This window comes from Heterodontus francisci, chromosome 13 (genome assembly GCF_036365525.1).
Source record: "Heterodontus francisci isolate sHetFra1 chromosome 13, sHetFra1.hap1, whole genome shotgun sequence".
Lineage (NCBI taxonomy): Eukaryota > Metazoa > Chordata > Chondrichthyes > Heterodontiformes > Heterodontidae > Heterodontus > Heterodontus francisci.
Genome location: NC_090383.1, coordinates 42698988 through 42718592, shown reverse-complemented (window position 1 = coordinate 42718592; position 19605 = coordinate 42698988). Strand labels below are relative to the sequence as shown.

The window sequence follows — 19605 nt, the reverse complement described above, 5'->3', positions numbered from 1 at the left end:
AAGGAACCTTGGATGACAAGGCCTTTGACAAGGTCCCGCATGGCAGACTGGTGCAAAAGGTGAAGTCACACGGGATCAGAGGTGAGCTGGCAAGATGGATACAGAACTGGCTCAGTCACAGAAGACAGATGGTAACAGTGGATGGGTGTTTTTCTGAATGGAGGCACGTGACTAATGGTGTTCCGCAGGGATCAGTGCTGAGACCTTTGCTCTTTGTAGTATATATAAATGATTTGGAGGAAAATGTAGCTGGTCTGATTAGTAAGTTTGCGGACGACACAAAGGTTGGTGGAGAAATGGCAGATGGCGTTTAATCCGGACAAATGTGAGGTAATGCATTTTGGAAGGTCTAATGCAGGTGGGAGGTATACAGTAAATGGCAGAACCCTTAGGAGTATTGACAGGCAGAGAGATCTGGGCGTACAGGTCCACAGGTCACTGAAAGTGGCAACGCAGGTGGATAAGGTAGTCAAGAAGGCATACGGCATGCTTGCCTTCGTCGGTCGGGGCATAGAGTATAAAAATTGGCAAGTCATGTTGCAGCTGTACAGAACCTTAGTTAGGCCACACTTAGAATATTGCGTGCAATTCTGGTCGCCACACTACCAGAAGGACGTGGAGGCTTTGGAGCGGGTACAGAGGAGGTTTACTAGGATGTTGCCTGGTCTGGAGGGCATTAGCTATGAGGAGAGGTTGGAAAAACTCAGATTGTTTTCACTGGAACGACGGAGGTGGAGGGGTGACATGATCGAGGTTTACAAAGTTATAAGCGGCAAGGACAGAGTGGATAGTCAGAAGCTTTTTCCCAGGGTGGAAGAGTCAGTTCCTCGGGGACATAGGTTTAAGTTGAGAGGGGCAAAGTTTAGAGGGGATGTGCGAGGCAAGTTCTTTACACAGAGGGTGGTGAGTGCCTGGAACCTGCTGCCAGGGGAGGTGGTGGAAGCAAATACGATAGCGACGTTTAAGAGACATCTTGACAAATATATGAATAGGAAGGGAATAGAGGGATATGGGCCCCGGAAGTGCAGAAGGTGTTAGTTTAGGCAGGCATTAAGATCAGCGCAGGCTTGGAGGGCCGAACGGCCTGTTCCTGTGCGGTACTGTTCCTTGCTCTTTGTTCTTTGACAAGAGATGTGGAACAGCTAGTCAAGAGGAAGAAGGAAGCATACTTAAGGTTGAGGAAGCAAGGATCAGACAGGACTCTAGAGGGTTACAAGATAGCCAGGAAGGAACTAAAGAATGGATTTAGGAGAGCTAGAAGGGGACATGAAAAAGTCTTGGCGGGTAGGATTAAGGAAAATCCCAAGGCGTCCTACACTTATGTGAGGAACAAGAGGATGGCCAGAGTGAGGGTAGGGCCGATCAGGGATAGTGGAGGGAACCTGTGCCTGGAGTCGGAGGAGGTAGGGGAGGTCCTTAATGAATACTTTGCTTCAGTATTCACTAGTGAGAGGGACCTGGTCGTTTGTGAGGACTGCGTGAAACAGGCTGTATTGCTCGAACAGGTTGATGTTAAGAAGGAGGATGTGCTGGAAATTTTGAAAGACATGAGGACAGATAAGTCCCCGGGGCCAGATGGGATATACCCAAGGATATTTTGGGAAGCGAGGGAAGAGATTGCCGCGCCTTTGGCGATGATCTTTGCGTCCTCACTGTCCACTGGAGTAGTACCAGATGATTGGACGGTGGCAAATGTTATTCCCTTGTTCAAGAAAGGGAATAGGGATAACCCTGGGAATTATAGACCAGTCAGTCTTACGTCGGTAGTGGGAAAATTATTGGAGCGGATTCTGAGAGACAGGATTTATGATTATTTGGAAAAGCATAGTTTGATTAGAGACAGTCAGCATGGCTTTGTGAGGGGCAGGTCATGCCTCACAAGCCTTATTGAACTCTTTGAAGATGTGACAAAACACATTGATGAAGGAAGAGCAGTGGATGTGGTGTATATGGATTTTAGCAAGGCGTTTGATAAGGTTCCCCATGGTAGGCTCATTCAGAAAGTAAGAAGGCATGGGATACAGGGAAAGTTGGCTGTCTAGATACAGAATTGGCTGGCCCATAGAAGACAGAGGGTGGTAGTAGATGGAAAGTATTCAGCCCGGAGCTCGGTGACCAGTGGTGTTCCGCAGGGATCTGTTCTGGGACCTCTGCTCTTTGTGATTTTTATAAACGACTTGGATGAGGAAGTGGAAGGCTGGGTCAGCAAGTTTGCCGATGACACGAAGGTTGCTGGAGTTGTGGATAGTGTGGAAGGCTGTTGCAGGTTGCAACGGGACATTGACAGGATGCAGAGCTGGGCTGAGAAGTGACAGATGGAGTTCAACCTGGAAAAGTGAGAAGTGATTCATTTTGGAAGGTCGAATTTGAATGCAGAATACAGGCTTAAAGACAGGATTCTTGGCAGTGTGGAGGAACAGAGGGATCTTGGGGTCCATGTCCATAGATCCCTCAAAGTTGCCACCCAAGTTGATAGGGTTGTTAAGAAAGCGTATGGTGTGTTGGCTTTCATTAACAGGGGGATTGAGTTTAAGAGCCACGAGGTTATGCTGCAGCTCTATAAAGCCCTGGTAAGACCACACTTGGAATATTGTGTTCAGTTCTGGTCGCCTCATTATAGGAAGGATGTGGAAGCTTTAGAGAGGGTGCAGAGGAGATTTACCAGGATGCTGCCTGGACTGGAGGGCATGTCTTACGAAGAAAGGTTGAGGGAGCTAGGGCTTTTCTCATTGGAGCGAAGAAGGATGAGAGGTGACTTGATAGAGGGGTACAAGATGATGAGAGGCATAGATAGAGTGGATAGCCAGAGACTTTTTCCCAGGGTGGGAAGGGCTATCACCAGGGGGCATAATTTTAAGGTGATTGGAGGAAGGTTTCGGGGAGATGTCAGAGGTAGGTTCTTTACACAGAGAGTGGTGGGTGCGTGGAATGCACTGCCGGCGGTGGTAGTAGAAGCAGATACATTAGGGACATTTAAGCGACTCTTGGATAGGTACATGGATGATAGTATGAAGGGTATGTAGGTAGTTTGATCCTAGAGTAGGTTAAAGGTTCGGCACAACATCGTGGGCCAAAGGGCCTGTACTGTGCTGTACTGTTCTATGTTCAATGTTCTATCTCTGTGCTCTTGCATATTTGGCATCTTGCACATCCCCAGTTTCAATTGTTCCATCACTGACAGTGGTGCTTCAGCTGCCTTATCCCTAAAGCTTTGCAATTCCCTTCCTAAACCTCTCTGCCTCTCCTCCTTAAGATGCTCCTTAAAATGTAGGAGCTTTTGATCAGTTGTCCTGATATTTCCTTCTGTGACTCAGTCAAAATGTTTATTGCTAACTCTATTGTTAAACATCTGTTTGCAATGTTAAGGGCACAATATAAATGAAAGTTGTTGTCATGGAAACAGCTTACATAAAGCGAATGCTTTCACTCATTTGTAACTGGAACACATTTCCCATTTTAAAAGGTGTGTGAAATGATAGTTTCCCTGAAATTATGCTATGGAATATCAGTTTACCATGTTTGGTTGAAATTCCTCTCTTTCCAATTTTAAAATAAATGGACAAATACCTCATTTACCTGAATCAACGCCTCAGCTAAAATACGAGAAAGTGGAAGTTGATTTATACCACGCGGATCAAGGCGATCATCAAACCTCGACTTAAATGTTTAAATAGTCAGGTTAAAGGGAGTACATTACATGGAAAGACATTTAAAAAAAACAATCACTTAAAGGGGAGTGGAAAATACGTAATGCTAATTTGAAAACTGCCAAGAAACTGGTGGAATGTTGAGAAAGATAAAGCAGCTGTGTAGATAATATGGAAAAAATGTAATTTACAAATTTTTACTCCAGCGGCATTTCACATTCTTATGGTGTACATCAGCATTTATAAAGACTATATAGAGATTAGTAATGACATGGTCAATAAAAACCCGGGCATTCGCATATTCCTAAAGAAAGGAACAGATGATGGATCCATGAGTGTTTGAGGGAATGAGGATAAAAGTCGGATGGAGCAGTGGCTGAGGCTTTTTTCAGTTCATTAAACAGAGAGCTAGTAACAGATTTGAAAACAGGAAGGGTTTCTGTTTATTTTTCATGTCAAACACATGAACGTGGGAATCTGAGACCTGTTAAAATCAGTGGTTCTCAAACATTTTTGATTGAATGAACCTTTGATTAGTAATCACAGATCCCCCCCCATCTAAATTATAATAGTACAGAATACTAATAATATGAAAGTGCTGCATGTAAAAAGCGTTTTAATAATGTTTTTGCAAAAACAGTATATATTTACAGATATGCGTGAGATTGGTGTGCCTGCTTCTCACTGCAGAGTTTGTATATCCTTGGTGTGATTCCAGGCAGATGATCTCAGACCTTTGTGCTCTGATCCACAATGGCCTGAGGCCTTGCGGCCCCTGTGGCAGTCTGTTATCTGCAGCCATCAAGGACATCGTCACCCTGAATTTCTATGTAAGTGACCTTGGTGGCATCTCGCAACAGGCAACTTATCACGGATGCCAATTTAGGAGGATGGGAGGCTGCATCCACTTTGACATTGCTGAGCCTGCGTAGGCACAGAAGGCATTGGATTTCGCCTCCATCGCTGGATTCCCCCAGGGGCTGGACATCATCGTTTGCACCCATGTGGCCATCAAGGCACCTAGCAACCGGCCAGAGAAATCCATCAACAGGAAACTGGTCTGTGACCACAGCAAGAGGGTCCTCTATGTGTGTGCTCACTTTCCTGGTAGCTGTCATAACTCCTTCACCCTCCGCCACTCCAGGCTGCTTCGGATCATCACTCCATCCCCCAAAGTCTGTGGATAAATTCAAAGGAATAAGGGAAATCCCTTGAAGAGATAGTGAGTGACCCCTCTACGGCAGCCCCAGATAGAGGCGCAGAGACAATACAACCAATGCCAGCTACTCTAGAAGGCTATCAAGCTTTTGAAGAAGCGATTCCACTGTCTGGACTAGTCAGGTGTCACTCCAATGCACTCCTGCAAGGGTCTCTAACATTGTGGTGATCTTCTGTGCTCTCCATAACATGCCCCACCAGAGAGGTGTTGACCTTGAGGGAAGTGAGGTCCTGGAAGGAGATAGTTCATTGGGGGAAGAGCAAAAGTAAGAGAGGAGGCGGAGGGCGGTAATACTGAACAGAGAGGTGCTCCTGCTGCACAATAGGGTGGCCTTCTGCCACCCTCACGGCTTGCAGCATTAGATCTAGGTGGGCACTGATGAAGCAAGGTCTTCCCTACCTCTAGTGCCAGGCCTCCAGCTCCCCTATGAGATCTTGTTTCCCTCTGGTCATAGAGTTATACAGCACAGAAACAGGCCCTTCGGCCCATCGTGTCCATGCCACCCATCAAAGAGCTAACTATTCTAATCCCATTTTCCAGCACTTGGCCCGTAGCCTTGTATGCTATGGTGTTTCAAGTGCTCAGCTAAATACTTTTTAAATGTTGAGGGTTCCTGCCTCTACCACCCCTCCAGGCAGCGCGTTCCAAATTCCAACCACCCGCTGGGTGAAAATTTTTTTCCTCAAATCCCCTCTAAACCTCCTGCCCCTTACCTTAAATCTATGCCCCCTGGTTGTTGACCCCTCTGCTAAGGGGAAAAGTTTATTTCTGTCTAACCTATCAATGCCCTTCATAATCTTGTATACCTCAATCATATCCCCCCTTGGCCTTCTCTGCTCCAAGGAAAACAACCCTAGCCTTTTCAGTCTCTCTTCAATGCTGAAATGCTCCACCCCAGGCAACGTCCTGATGAATCTCCACCGCACCCACTCCACTGCAATCACATCCTTCCTATAGTGTGGCGACCAGACCTGTAAACAGTACTCCAGCTGTGGCTTAACTAGCGTTTTATACAGCTCCATCATAACCTCCCTGCTCTTACATTCTATGCATCGGCTAATAAAGGCAAGTATCTCATATGCCTTCCTAACCACCTTATCTACCTGTGCTGCTGCCTTCAGTGATCTCTGGACAAGTACACCAAGGTCCCTCTGACCTTCTGTACTTTCTCGGGTCCTACCACCCATTGTATATTCCCTTGCCTTGTTAATTCTCCCAAAATGCATCACCTCACACTCCTCCGCCCATCTTACCAGCCCATCTATATCGTTCTGTAATCTAAGGCTTTCCTCCTCACTATTTACGACACCAATTTTTATGTCATCTGCAAACTTACTGATCATGCCTCCTATATTCACGTCTAAATCATTAATGTACACTACAAACAGCAAGGGTCCCAGCACCAATCCCTGCGATACACCACTGGTCACAGGCTTCCACTTGCAAAAACAACCCTCGACCATCACCCTCTGCCTCCTGCCACTAAGCCAATTTTGGATCCACTTTGCCAAATTACCCTGGATCCCATGGACTCTTACCTTCTTAACCAATCTCCCATGCAGGACCTGATCAAAAGCCTTACTGAAGACCATGTAGACTACATCAACCGCTTTACCCTCATCTACACATCTAGTCACTCCCTCAAAAAATTCAATCAAGTTGGACAGACTTGTTTTCAAATCCCTCCACGGCCTCGCTCCTCCCTATTTCTAATTTTCTACAACCTTCCTCGGTGCTGTGGAATGTTTTGGCACAAAACGTAGATCTCTTCCTCAGGCCAACTAGAAGCCTTAGTGATGGCTACCGTGGTGTGTCTAAATGAGCCCCACGTTTCATCTGACCCACCTCCATTCCTGGTCCCACTGGCTCTAAGTGGACAGGAAACGATCTCCATGCCAATTCAGGGCTTACCCATTTGAAAATCTAAACATGATTCAGTTTCCCACTGGAGGCAGGTTTCTGACCCAAAACCACACCAGAGTCCTGTTTCCCAGCTCCATAATGAAAATCCAGCCCTGGATGCTCGAAATGGAAAATGTTCAATCTCTCACCACTGAGTTTCTGCACTTTAAGCCCCAAATTCAAAAAAATTAAAAAAAAAAACACCCTGGGAGTAATTTTAACATATGGCTATGACTTCAGAGCAAACAAAAATCAGGAGAAGTACTTAATGGACAGGTACTTGAATGAGCAAGGCATAGAGGGATATGGAATAAATGCAGGCAGGTGGGATTAGTATAGGTAGGCATTATGGTCGGCATGGACGTGGTGGGCCGAAGGGCCTGTTTCTATGCTGCACGACTCTGACTCTAATAAAAATAATTCAACGGTTGTGATGCACTTTGAGATGTCCCGAGGTGGTGAGATATGCTACATAAATGCAATTTTTTCTTTCATCTTGGTAAATCTGCACTGTACATCATTAAGACTTTAATCTTCCTATAATGAAACATAAAAATACCACACACTGTACTCTATGGGATATCAGTACTTCATTCTTTGCTCTTATACTCTATGCTTGTTATAAAACCCAAAATAACACATACATATTACAGAGGATTACATAGGATATTCGACACAGAAACAGGCTATTCAGCCCAACCAGTCCATGCTGGAATTTATGCTCCACTCGAGCCTCCTCCCATCGCTTTTCCTCTTAACTTATCATTGTAACTCTACCTCATAGGCTTGTCCAGCTTCCCCTTAAATGTATCTATATTATCTATTTCAACCACTCCCTGTGGTAGTGAGTTCCATATTCTCATCACTCTTTGGGAAAAGAAGTTTCTTCTGAATTCTCTATTAGATTTCTTGGTGACTTATACTAATGGCCTCTATTAGGTCACCCCGAGCTGCTTTTTCCATCCCCCACCCCCCCCCACCAAGAGAAAAGAGACTCAGCCCGTTTATCCTTTCCTGATAAGTATACCCACGCATTTCTGGTATCATTCTTGTATATCTTCTCTGTACCCTCTCCATATCCATTTTATAATATGACGACCAGAATTACACGCAGCACTCTAAGTGTGGTCTAATAAGTTTCAGGTTTTGAAAAACTTTTCAATTCCATCTTTCTAGAAATAAAGCCTAGTGCTTGGTTTATTTTTATATGGCCTTGCTAACCATTCTATTAGTCTTTTAAGGCTTTATCAATCTGCACTAGTACTTTCAGGAGATGATGTTTTTGAACCCCAGATCCCTCTCTTCCTCCACACCCTTCAGTATCTTTAATTTATATGTATACTCCCATTCTTTTTTCCTCTTTTAAATTAACTCTATAACCACTGATGTTGCTGTTCACTACAGTCACCAGGCACGTAACTTGCCTTTAATATGCAGGTAATTTCATATTAAAACTGAACTCAACTGCGTGAGTTGCCGAGTTTAGAAGTTCAACAAATACTGATTAACACAATGGTGGTGGGTCTAGATTGTCATGATATAGTGTAGTGCAAATATCTATGGCTTCCTTAAGTGGTACACTGGTGAACAGGCGAGCATTTTTAATGACACCATGTATGCCCAAATAAAAGGTGTTGCCATGGGAATCCCTCTAGGCCCAGCTCTCGCAAACACCTTTGTTGGGTTCCATGAGAAACAGGTCTTTGAGGGAATGATACCTAACCTCCTACTTCTCACATATTTCCGATATGTAGAGGATATGCTTGCTATATTTGATTCTGCAGCTGCATGCAATAATTTCCTTGCACGTCTTAATGGGCTCCGTCGTGCACTCAAATGATTGCATCAGTAAGTCTCTTGAGTCGCAACTGCCAGCATATTTTGATTTCATTGGAGATTTCCCAAAATGAGAATTATTTTTATACTGTTACTCTGAGCTTAATGCTACAGAAACAGGTAAACCCATGTCAGTGATGTGTGTCTAAACAAAAATTGAAGAATCAATTTAGAGCAGATAACAGACAGGATGTGAGTGTGGATTATTCAAAACAATTTTTTTTATCAATCAAACAGAAATACTCAATTACTAGCTCCCCTGATGGCTTGGTGAGTGTATCTAGTGAGGAGGTGAGCCTTACAGACCAGGAAGTCCTAAATGCAATCTTCAGATCTGGCTGAATTAACTGATAGGGGTGCTACAATTATCATGATACTTGCTTCAGATGACTATCCAGTGACATCTGCTGAAGGTGTGAATGTATCAGAGGATGGGTACATGCTGAACCCACGATTTAATAAATGGAGGCAAGGGGAAAAAGTAACAACTGGATTTTTTAAATGGTAATCAAACTATTGTTACAAAGCCCGCTGTATATTTAGAATACATCACTGTGAACTATTCAGCATAAGTACGAAAATCGATACAGGCTTTCAAAAGAGATTTGAATGATAGTTGTGTGGCTAGATTGCCTTTTCTTGTTTCTCCATTCTTATTTATCAATCATCTGAATATCACTCAATATGGCTAATTTAATTGGCGGAATGTTCAGTTATCACTAACCAAGGTCATAATAGATAGAAATCGAAGTGCTTAGTTTTACCTCCTTAACATAAAACAGAATAATTTGGTTCAGAGTCTTCATGGAAAAAATAAAACTTTACCTTAGAATGTTTAGCTAGAGCTCGCAGACAAAATGATTCAACCTTCTCACAGGGAACAGAGCTTAGACTCTGTGCATAAGGAAGCCCATTCCCCCCAAAACACCACAAGCCTCCCTGAAACACAAAAGATTGAATAACTGGATTCAGATCCTCTGTACACCCTTTAATGCCACAGCATTCTTCTTTTAATACAAGATAGTTTTTTTGTTAACTGATCCTGTATTTTTGTACATGTTTAAGAAATGCTCTTGAATCAGGAAGTACTTTACATCGTTTAAGAAAGAAAATAAAGGTGATCTTCTACACGAGTCCCTTTGTCACCCATCTCAAGAAGCTGGGCTGCTGACCTCAACAAATTTCCTTCCCGCCTGCTTAGCATTACCTCTGTATGGCATAACTAAGATCAGAAGTTGTGTGGATAATCAAACCTTGCCCAACCACATTATGGCATAGTGTCACTATGCCCCCTTTGTGTTCCCCAAAAATGTAAAGTATTGCAGTTTCTGTAAAAACGTTGGTAGCAGTTAGGTGCATCAGCAGGTAAAGTAAACTAAAACTATACCTGCTAATACCACAGGCAACAAAACTGGGTATGATTTCAACATGAAGGAACATACAACTTCATGTCACATTTTTGAAAGCCCAGTTTTACCCCAACCCAACTGGTAAACATGTGGAAAACACTTCCATTAATACAACTAATCACAACAATGAAAAAACTTTTATCAACCAGTTTTGGGGATGCAAAACATTCAGCACTGTGAGCTGAAAATGTGTAAAAGTATGTGTGCATGGGTGCATCAGCTCCAAAAAATAAATAAGGATTTAAATAAAGATCTTTGACAAAGAGTCTGAGGGATTTTATAAATCAAATTGCTTTATTTATCTAGTTATTATTGAGAACGATTTTCGAGCTCTTTTAATCAGACCCAAATACCTACTTCTGCTGCAAACTGAAACTGAAGGGCGCATCACAGTGTGTGCACGCAGTAGAATTATGGAGACGGTGATATATTTTGTCAACAGTGCCTTCTAACTAAGGCTTTGAAAGGAATGGAGAGAAAGATTGGTGCACTTAAGCCAATCAACACATCTATAAAAAGGACCAAGACCATTTTGATTTTATAAATGGGAGAAGCTAGATAAACACAAGGGAGAAAAAAAAAAGGATATGTTGATAGGCTCAGATGAAGAGGGGTGGGAAGATTCTAATGTGGAATATATATGCCAGCATAAACCAGATGAGCCAAATGGCCTGCTTCTGTGATGTAGACGCCATACATAATTCTACAGGTAATAAATGGATCACTGATGATGCAGAGCTGGTATTTGAAATAGTTAATGAGATGTTAAAAGCAGAGGACCAACTAATGGAGTTCTATGAAGAATATGGTGGCACAAAAGGCAGAGGTTGACCGAAATGAACAGTGACTGGGCAATGAGGGCAGGTTGTAAGTGGGGGGGGAGAGAGAGATGTGAATAATCAGCAAAGAAGGAAGAGGTGTAAAAGATTTTAAGCAATGGTCAACACCAAAGGTGTTTCTGAGGAGTGGGGTGGAAATGCAGAGGAAGAATTGGAGGATACTGTATTGAGAGGTAGAGGAAGTAATAGTTATGTAAGAGACATAGGTTTGTGCACACCCAATGGTGCAATAAGAACCAAACTAACAAGGTAGACAGTTAGTGGAGGATAATGTAGACAGTTTGTAGACAGTTCAGAGAGTAGAAAACAAATTGGCAGTCCAGCTTCAAGCGAAAATAAAACCAAGAGACACAATCTGAGACACTAAAGAGAAAGTTCAGTCATCTTGTCTGGAAACCGAAGTAAAGATAACAAAAGCAAAATACTGCGGATGCTGGGGATATGAAACCAAAACAGAAAATGTTGGAAATATTCAGCAGGTCAGGCAGCATCTGTGGAGGAAAAAAAGAGTTAACGTTTCAGGTTGTGACCTTTCATCAGAACTGGCAAAAGTTAGAAATGTAATAAAATAGTTCTGATGAAAGGTCACAGACCTGAAACATGAACTCTGTTTCTCTCTCCACAGATGTTGTCAGATCTGCTGTGTATTTCCAGCACTGTTTTTATTTTAGAAATGTAATAGGTTTGAGCAATTGGGGAAGGGGGGGGGGGGGGGGGGGGAAGAAGAATAAAAGTGAAGGTCTGTGATAGGGTGGAGGGCAGGAGAGATTAAATGACAAAAGGTTTCATGGTACAAAGCCAAGTAAAGTAATAAAAGATGAGTCTTTCATTTGCTCAAAACCTATCACATTTCTAACTTTTGCTGGTTCTGATGAAACGTTAACTCTGTTTTCTCTCCACAGGTACTGCCTGACCTGCTGAGTATGTCTAGCATTTTCTGCCTTTATTAAAGATAACAAATATGTGCTTTCTGAAATGTTACCTCTGATTGGTAAAGATGACAAGTTTGTAAGGAGTATTGTGGGGTAGAGGCCTACTACCCGACCCGAACCCAACGGGACCATACAACGGGACCATACGGGTTCGGGTCAGGCCGAGACCAGATCGAGTCGGGTTTGGGTCGGGCCGGGTCGGACACACACGGTAAGTGCTCTGCTGGCAAGTATTAAAAATTTTTTTTAAAACTTACCTGAGCTGGGAGTCCGGGACAAAACTGAGTCTGCGCAGTGAGCGAGTGACGTCACTATGACGTCTCACACATGCGCTGCAGCTTCTTGTAGGTTCGATGTCAGGAAGGTAAGGGATGGTCGGGTCGTGTAGTGGCGGGTTTGGGTCGGGTCGGGTCGGGTCGGGCTCTGGGCAAAATCAAAGGGACTTGGGCCAGGTCAAGCTCGGGCCCGCTGTGGTTCGGTCAGGTTCGGGTAGGGTTCTTTTTCCAGACCTAAAGCAGGCCTCTATCATGGGGTGAATAAGTAGCTCTTCAGATGGCATCTGTCAAAAAGAGTTGGATCACATAGAATCATAAAATGGTTACAGCACGGAAGTAGGTCTTTGGGCCCGTCATCTCCTTGCTGGTTCTCTGCAAGAACTCAGCTAGTCCCACTCCCTTGCCCTTTCCCCGAGCCCTGCAAAGTTTTTCTCTGCAGGTGCTTATCCAATTTTGTTTTGAAAGACAGGATTGTATCTGCCTCCACCACACTTTTAGGCAGTACATTCCAGGTCTTAATCACTCGCTGTGTAAAAAATGTTATTCCTCATATTGCTGTTAGTACATTTGCCAATCACCTTAAATTGGTGTCCTCCGGTTTTCGACCCTTCCTTCAATGGGAAGAATTTCTCCCTATCTATTCTATCCAGAGCCCTCCTGATTTTGAACACCTCTAGCAAAACTTCTCTCGGCCTTCTCTTCTCCAAGGAGAACAACTACAACCTCTCCACGTAACTGAAGTCCCTCATCCCTGGAAACATTCTCGTTAAATCTTTTCTGCATCCTCCCTGAAGCCCTCACAGTCTTCCTAAAGTGCAGTGCCCAGAATTGGACACAATACTTCAGTTGAGGCTGAACCCGAGTTCCATAAAGGTTTATCATAACCTCCTTGCTTTTGTATTTTATGCCTTTTTAAAGCACAAAATCCTGTGCGCCTTTTTAACTACTTTCTCAACCTGCCCTGACACCTTCAACTATTGCTGTACGTACACCTGCAGGTGTCTCTGTTCCTGCACCCCCTTTAGAATTATACCTTTTATATATTGAATCTCCTCTTTCTATCAAAATATATCACTTCACACTTCTCTGCATTAAATTTCATCTGCCAAGTGTTGGCTTATTCCACCAGCGTTAGGGAACTGGAGCTGGATGAACTTCGGATCATTCGGGAGGCGGAGGGGGTTATTGAGAGGAGTTATAGGGAGGCAGTCACACCTCAGGTAAAAGAAGTAGGTAGATGGGTTACCGTCAGGGGAAGGAGAGGGAACCAGCAGGCAGTGCAGGGATCCCCTGTGGCCGTTTCCCTCAACAACAGGTATACCGTTTTGGATACTGTTGCGGGGAACGACTTACCAGGGGTAAAAAATGGGGTACAGGTATCGGGCACAGAGTCTGTCCCTGTTGCTCAGAAGGGAAAGGGGAAGAGGAGCAGAGCATTAGTCACTGGGGACTCCATAGTTAGGGGAACAGATAGGAGGTTCTGTGGGAACGAGAGAGACTCACGGTTGGTGTGTTGCCTCCCAGGTGCCAGGGTTCGTGATGTCTCGGATCGTGTTTTTGGGATCCTTAAGGGAGAGGATAAGCAGCCCCAAGTCGTGGTCCACATAGGCACCAACGACATAGGTAGGAAGAGAGATGGGGATTTAAGGTAGAAATTCAGGGAGCTAGGGTGGAAGCTTAGAGCGAGAACAAACAGAGTTGTTATCTCCGGGTTGTTGCCTGTGCCACGTGATAGCGAAGCAAGGAATGGGGAGAGAGAGGAGTTGAACACGTGGCTGCAGGGATGGTGTAGGAGGGAGGGTTTTGGTTTCCTGGATAATTGGGGCTCTTTCTGGGGTAGGTGGGACCTCTACAAACAGGATGGTCTTCACCTGAACCAGAGGGGTACCAATATCCTGGGGGGGGGGGGGGGGGGTGGAGATTTGCTAGTGCTCTTCTGGGGGGTTTAAACTAATTCAGCAGGGGAATGGGAACCTAAATTGTAGTTCCAGTGTACAGAGTAGTGAGGTCAGGGATAAGGTTACAAATACGCAAGAGGGCAATGGCAAGCAAGAACTTGGTTTAAAGTGTGTCTGCTTCAACACCAGGAGCATCCGCAATAAGGTGGGCGAGCTTGCAGCATGGGTTGGTACCTGGAATCTCGATGTTGTGGCCATTTCGGAGACATGGGTAGAGCAGGGGCAGGAATGGATGTTGCAGGTTCCGGGATTTAGATGTTTCAGTAAGAACAGAGAAGATGGTAAAAGAGGGGGGGGTGTGGCATTGATAATCAAGGAGGGTATTACGGCGGCAGAAAGGACGTTTGAGGACTCGTCTACTGAGGTAGTATGGGCCGAGGTTAGAAACAGGAGAGGAGAGGTCACCCTGTTGGGAGTTTTCTATAGACCTCCGAATAGTTCCAGAGATGTAGAGGAAAGGATAGCGAAGATGATTCTCGACAGGAGCGAGAGTAACAGGGTAGTTGTTATGGGGGACTTTAACTTTCCAAATATTGACTGGAAATACTATAGTTCGAGTACTTTAGATGGGTCAGTTTTTGTCCAGTGTGTGCAGGAGGGTTTTCTGACACAGTATGTAGACAGGCCAACCAGGGGCGATGCCACATTGGATTTGGTACTGGGTAATGAACCCAGCCAGGTGTTAGATTTAGATGTAGGTGAGCACTTTGGTGATAGTGATCACAATTCGATTAGGTTTACCTTAGCGATGGGCAGGGACAGGTATATACCACAGGGCAAGAATTATAGCTGGGGGAAAGGAAATTATGATGCGATTAGGCAAGATTTAGGATGCGTAGGATGGGGAAGGAAGCTGCAGTGGATGGGCACAATAGAAATGTGGAGCTTATTCAAGGAGCAGCTACTGCGTGTCCTTGATAAGTATGTACCTGTCAGGCAGGGAGGAAGTTGTCAAGCGAGGGAGCCGTGGTTCACTAAAGAGGTTGAAGCGCTTGTCAAGAGGAAGAAGAAGGCTTATGTGAGGATGAGATGTGAAGGCTCAGTTAGGGCGCTTGAGAGTTACAAGCTAGCCAGGAAGGATCTAAAGGGAGAGCTAAGAAGAGCAAGGAGAGGACACGAGAAGTCATTGGCGGATAGGATCAAGGAAAACCCTAAGGCTTTCTATAGGTATATCAGGAATAAAAGAATGACTAGAGTTAGATTAGGGCCAATCAAGGATAGTAGTGGGAAGTTGTGTGTGGAATCAGAGGAGATAGGGGAAGCGTTAAATGAATATTTTTCGTCAGTATTTACAGTAGAGAAAGAAAATGTTGTCGAGGAGAATACTGAGATACAGGCTACTAGGCTAGATGGGATTGAGGTTCACAAGGAGGAGGTGTTAGCAATTTTGGAAAGTGTGAAAATAGATAAGTCCCCTGGGCCAGATGGGATTTATCCTAGGATTCTCTGAGAAGCCAGGGAGGAGATTGCAGAGCCTTTGTCCTTGATCTTTATGTCGTCATTGTCGACAGGAATAGTGCCGGAAGACTGGAGGATAGCAAATGTTGTCCCCTTGTTCAAGAAGGGGAGTAGAGACAGCCCTGGTAATTATAGACCTGTGAGCCTTACTTCGGTTGTGGGTAAAATGTTGGAAAAGGTTATGAGACAGGATTTATAATCATCTTGAAAAGAATATGTTCATTAGAGATAGTCAGCACGGTTTTGTGAAGGGTAGGTCGTGCCTCACAAACCTTATTGAGTTTTTCAAGAAGGTGACCAAACAGGTGGATGAGGGTAAAGCCGTGGATGTGGTGTAAATGGATTTCAGTAAGGCGTTTGATAAGGTTCCCCACGGTAGGCTATTGCAGAAAATACGGAAGTATGAGGTTGAAGGTGATTTAGAGCTTTGGATCAGAAATTGGCTAGCTGAAAGAAGACGGTGGTGGTTGATGGCAAATGTTCATCCTGGAGTTTAGTTACTAGTGGTGTACCGCAAGGATCTGTTTTGGGGCCACTGCTGTTTGTCATTTTTATAAATGACCTGGATGAGGGTGTAGAAGGGTGGGTTAGTAAATTTGCGGATGACACGATGGTCGGTGGAGTTGTGGATAGTGCCGAAGGATGTTGTAGGGTACAGAGGGACACAGATAGGCTGCAGAGCTGGGCTGAGAGATGGCAAATGGAGTTTAATGCGGAAAAGTGTGAGGTGATTCACTTTGGAAGGAGTAACAGGAATGCAGAGTACTGGGCTAATGGGAAGATTCTTGGTAGTGTGGATGAACAGAGAGATCTTGGTGTCCAGGTACATAAATCCCTGAAAGTTGCCACCCAGGTTAATAGGGCTGTTAAGAAGGCATATGGTGTGTTAGCTTTTATTAGTAGGGGGATCGAGTTTCGGAGCCACGAGGTCATGCTGCAGCTGCACAAAACTCTGGTGCGGCCGCACCTGGAGTATTGCGTGCAGTTCTGGTCACCGCATTATAGGAAGGATGTGGAAGCTTTGGAAAGGGTGCAGAGGAGATTTACTAGGATGTTGCCTGGTATGGAGGGAAGGTCTTACGAGGAAAGGCTGAGGGAGTTGAGGTTGTTTTCATTAGAGAGAAGGAGGAGGAGAGGTGACTTAATAAGACATATAAGATAATCAGAGGGTTACATAGGGTGGATAGTGAGAGTCTTTTTCCCCGGATGGTGATGACAAACACGAGGGGACATAGCTTTAAGTTGAGGGGTGATCGATATAGGACAGATGTTAGAGGTAGTTTCTTTACTCAGAGAGTAGTAGGGGCGTGGAACGCCCTGCCTCCAACAGTAGTGGACTCGCCAACTTTAAGGGCATTTAAGTGGTCATTGGATAGACATATGGATGAAAATGGAATAGTGTAGGTCAGATGGTTTCACAGGTCGGCGCAACATCAAGGGCCAAAGGACCTGTACTGCGCTGTAATGTTCTATGTTCTTGTCGATGTCCTTTTGAAGCCGATCACCATCCTCCTCACTGTTCACACTAGTTTCAAGTTTTGTGTCATCTGTAAATTTTGAAATTGTGCCCTGTACACCCAAGTCTAGGTCATTAATATATATCAGGAAAAGTAGTGGGCCCAGTACCAACCCTTGGGGAACCCTTCCACTTCAAGTCTTCCTCCATTCCAAAAAACAACCATTTACCACTACTCTCTATTTCCTGTCATCCAGCCAATTTTGTATCAATGCTGCCACTGCTCCTTTTATTCCATGGTCTTCACCTTTGCTGGCAAGCCGATAATGTGACATGTTATCAAATGCCCTTTTACACCACATCAACCCTTTCTGCGAGCTCAACAAAAAACTCAATCATAGAAACACAGAAAATAGGAGCAGAAGTAGGCCATTCGGCCGTTCGAGCCTGCTCCGCCACTCATTATGATCATGGCTTATCATCCAACACAGTAACCTGTTCCCGCTTTCTCCCCATATCCTTTGATCCCTTTCGCCCCAAGAGCTATATCAAACTCCTTCTCGAAAACACACAATATTTTGGCCTCAACTGCTTTCTGTGGTAGCGAATTCCACAGGCTCACCACTCTCAGTCATCGAGTGATACAGCACTGAAACAGGCCCTTCGGCCCACCAAGTCTGTGCCAACCAACAACCACCCATTGAGACTAATCCTATATACCCATATTCCCTACCACATCCCCACCATTCTCCTACCACCCACCAACACTAGGGGCAATTTACAATGGCAAATTTACCTAACAAACTGCAAGTCTTTGGCCGTGGAAGGAAACTGGAGCACCCGGCGGAAACCCACGCGGTCACAGGGAGAACTTGCAAACTCCGTACAGGCAGTACCCAGAACCGAACCTGGGGTCGCTGGAGCTGTGAGGCTGCGGTGCTAACCACTGCGCCACTGTACTGCCCTTCACCTCTGGGTGAAGAAATTTCTCATCACAGTCCTGAAAGGTTTAGCCCGTATCCTTAGACTATGACCCCTGGTTCTGGACTCCCCCACCATTGGGAACATCCTTCCTGCAACTACTCTGTCAAGTCCTGTTAGAATTTCATAGGTTTCTATGAGATCCCCCCTCACTCTTCTGAACTCCAGCGAATATAGTCCTAACTGACTCAATCTCTCCTCATACATCAGTCCCGTCTTTCCAGGAATCAGGCTGGTAAACCTTTGCTGCACTCCCTCTATAGCAAGAGCATCTTTCCTCAGGTAAGGAGACCAAAACTGCACACAATATTCCAGGTGTGGCCTCACCAAGGTCCTGTATAATTGCAGCAAAACATCCCTGCTCCTGTAGAACATCGAACAGTACAGCACAGTACAGGCGCTTCGGCCCACGGTGTTGTGCCGAACCTTTAACCTACTCAAGGATCAAACTACCTACATACCCTTCATTCAACTATCATCCATGTACCTATCCAAGAGTCGCTTAAATGTCCCTAATGTATCTGCTTCTACTACCACCGCTGGCAGTGCATTCCACGCACCCACCACTCTCTGTGTAAAGAACCTACCCCTGACATCTCCCCTAAACCTTCCTCCAATCACCTTAAAATTATGCCCCCTGGTGATAGCCCTTTCCGCCCTGGGAAAAAGTCTCTGGCTATCCACTCTATCTATGCCTCTCAACATCTTGTACCCCTCTATCAAGTCACCTCTCATCCTTCTTCGTTCCCATGAGAAAAGCCCTAGATCCCTCAACCTTTCTTCGTAAGACATGCCCTCCAGTCCAGGCAGCATCCTGGTAAATCTCCTCTGCACCCTCCCTAAAGCTTCCACATCCTTCCTATAATGAGGCGACCAGTACTGAATACAATATTCCAAGTGTGGTCTAACCAGGGCTTTATAGAGCTGCAGCATAACCTCGCGGCTCTTAAACTCAATCCCCCTGTTAATGAAAGCCAACACCCCATCCGCCTTCTTAACAACCCTATCAACTTGGGTGGCAACTTTGACCAATCAATGGACATGGACCCCAAGATCCCTCTGTTCCTCCACACTACCAAGAATCCTGTCTTTAAGCCTGTATTCTGCATTCAAATTCGACCTTCCAAAATGAATCACTTCTCACTTTTCCAGGTTGAACTCCATCTGCCACTTCTCAGCCCAGCTCTGCATCCTGTCAATGTCCCGTTGCAACCTACAACAGCCTTTCACACTGTCCACAACTCCAGCAACCTTCGTGTCATCGGCAAACTTGCTAACCCAGCCTTCCACTTCCTCATCCAAGTCATTTATAAAAATCACAAAGAGCAGAGGTCCCAGAACAGATCCCTGCAGAACACCACTGGTCACCAAGCTCCAGGCTGAATACTTTCCATCCACTACCACCCTCTGTCTTCTATGGGCCAGCCAATTCTGTATCCAGACAGCCAACTTTCCCTGTATCCCATGCCTCCTTACTTTCTGAATGAGCCCACACCATGGGGAACCTTATCAAACGCCTTGCTAAAATTCATATACACCACATCCACTGCTCTTCCTTCATCAATGTGTTTTGTCACATCTTCAAAGAGTTCAATAAGGCTTGTGAGGCATGACCTGCCCCTCACAAAGCCATGCTGACTGTCTCTCATCAAACCATGCTTTTCCAAATAATCATAAATCCTGTCTCTCAGTA

The 19605-nt window shown here is 44.9% G+C and overlaps 1 protein-coding gene across 5 annotated transcripts in view; it reads right to left on the bottom strand.

Annotated features, from left to right (window-relative positions):
- Positions 1 to 19605, bottom strand: part of serac1 (serine active site containing 1) — a 523253-nt gene that overhangs the window by 409196 nt on the left and 94452 nt on the right. For 3 of the 5 annotated variants that reach the window (XM_068044720.1, XM_068044721.1, XM_068044724.1), the window contains one exon: positions 9430 to 9543. The exons of the other annotated variants lie outside the window; for them this stretch is intronic. In XM_068044720.1, the coding sequence (XP_067900821.1) occupies positions 9430 to 9543 (114 nt within the window). The remainder of the gene's footprint in view (positions 1 to 9429; positions 9544 to 19605) is intronic. 5 annotated transcript variants of the gene reach the window in all.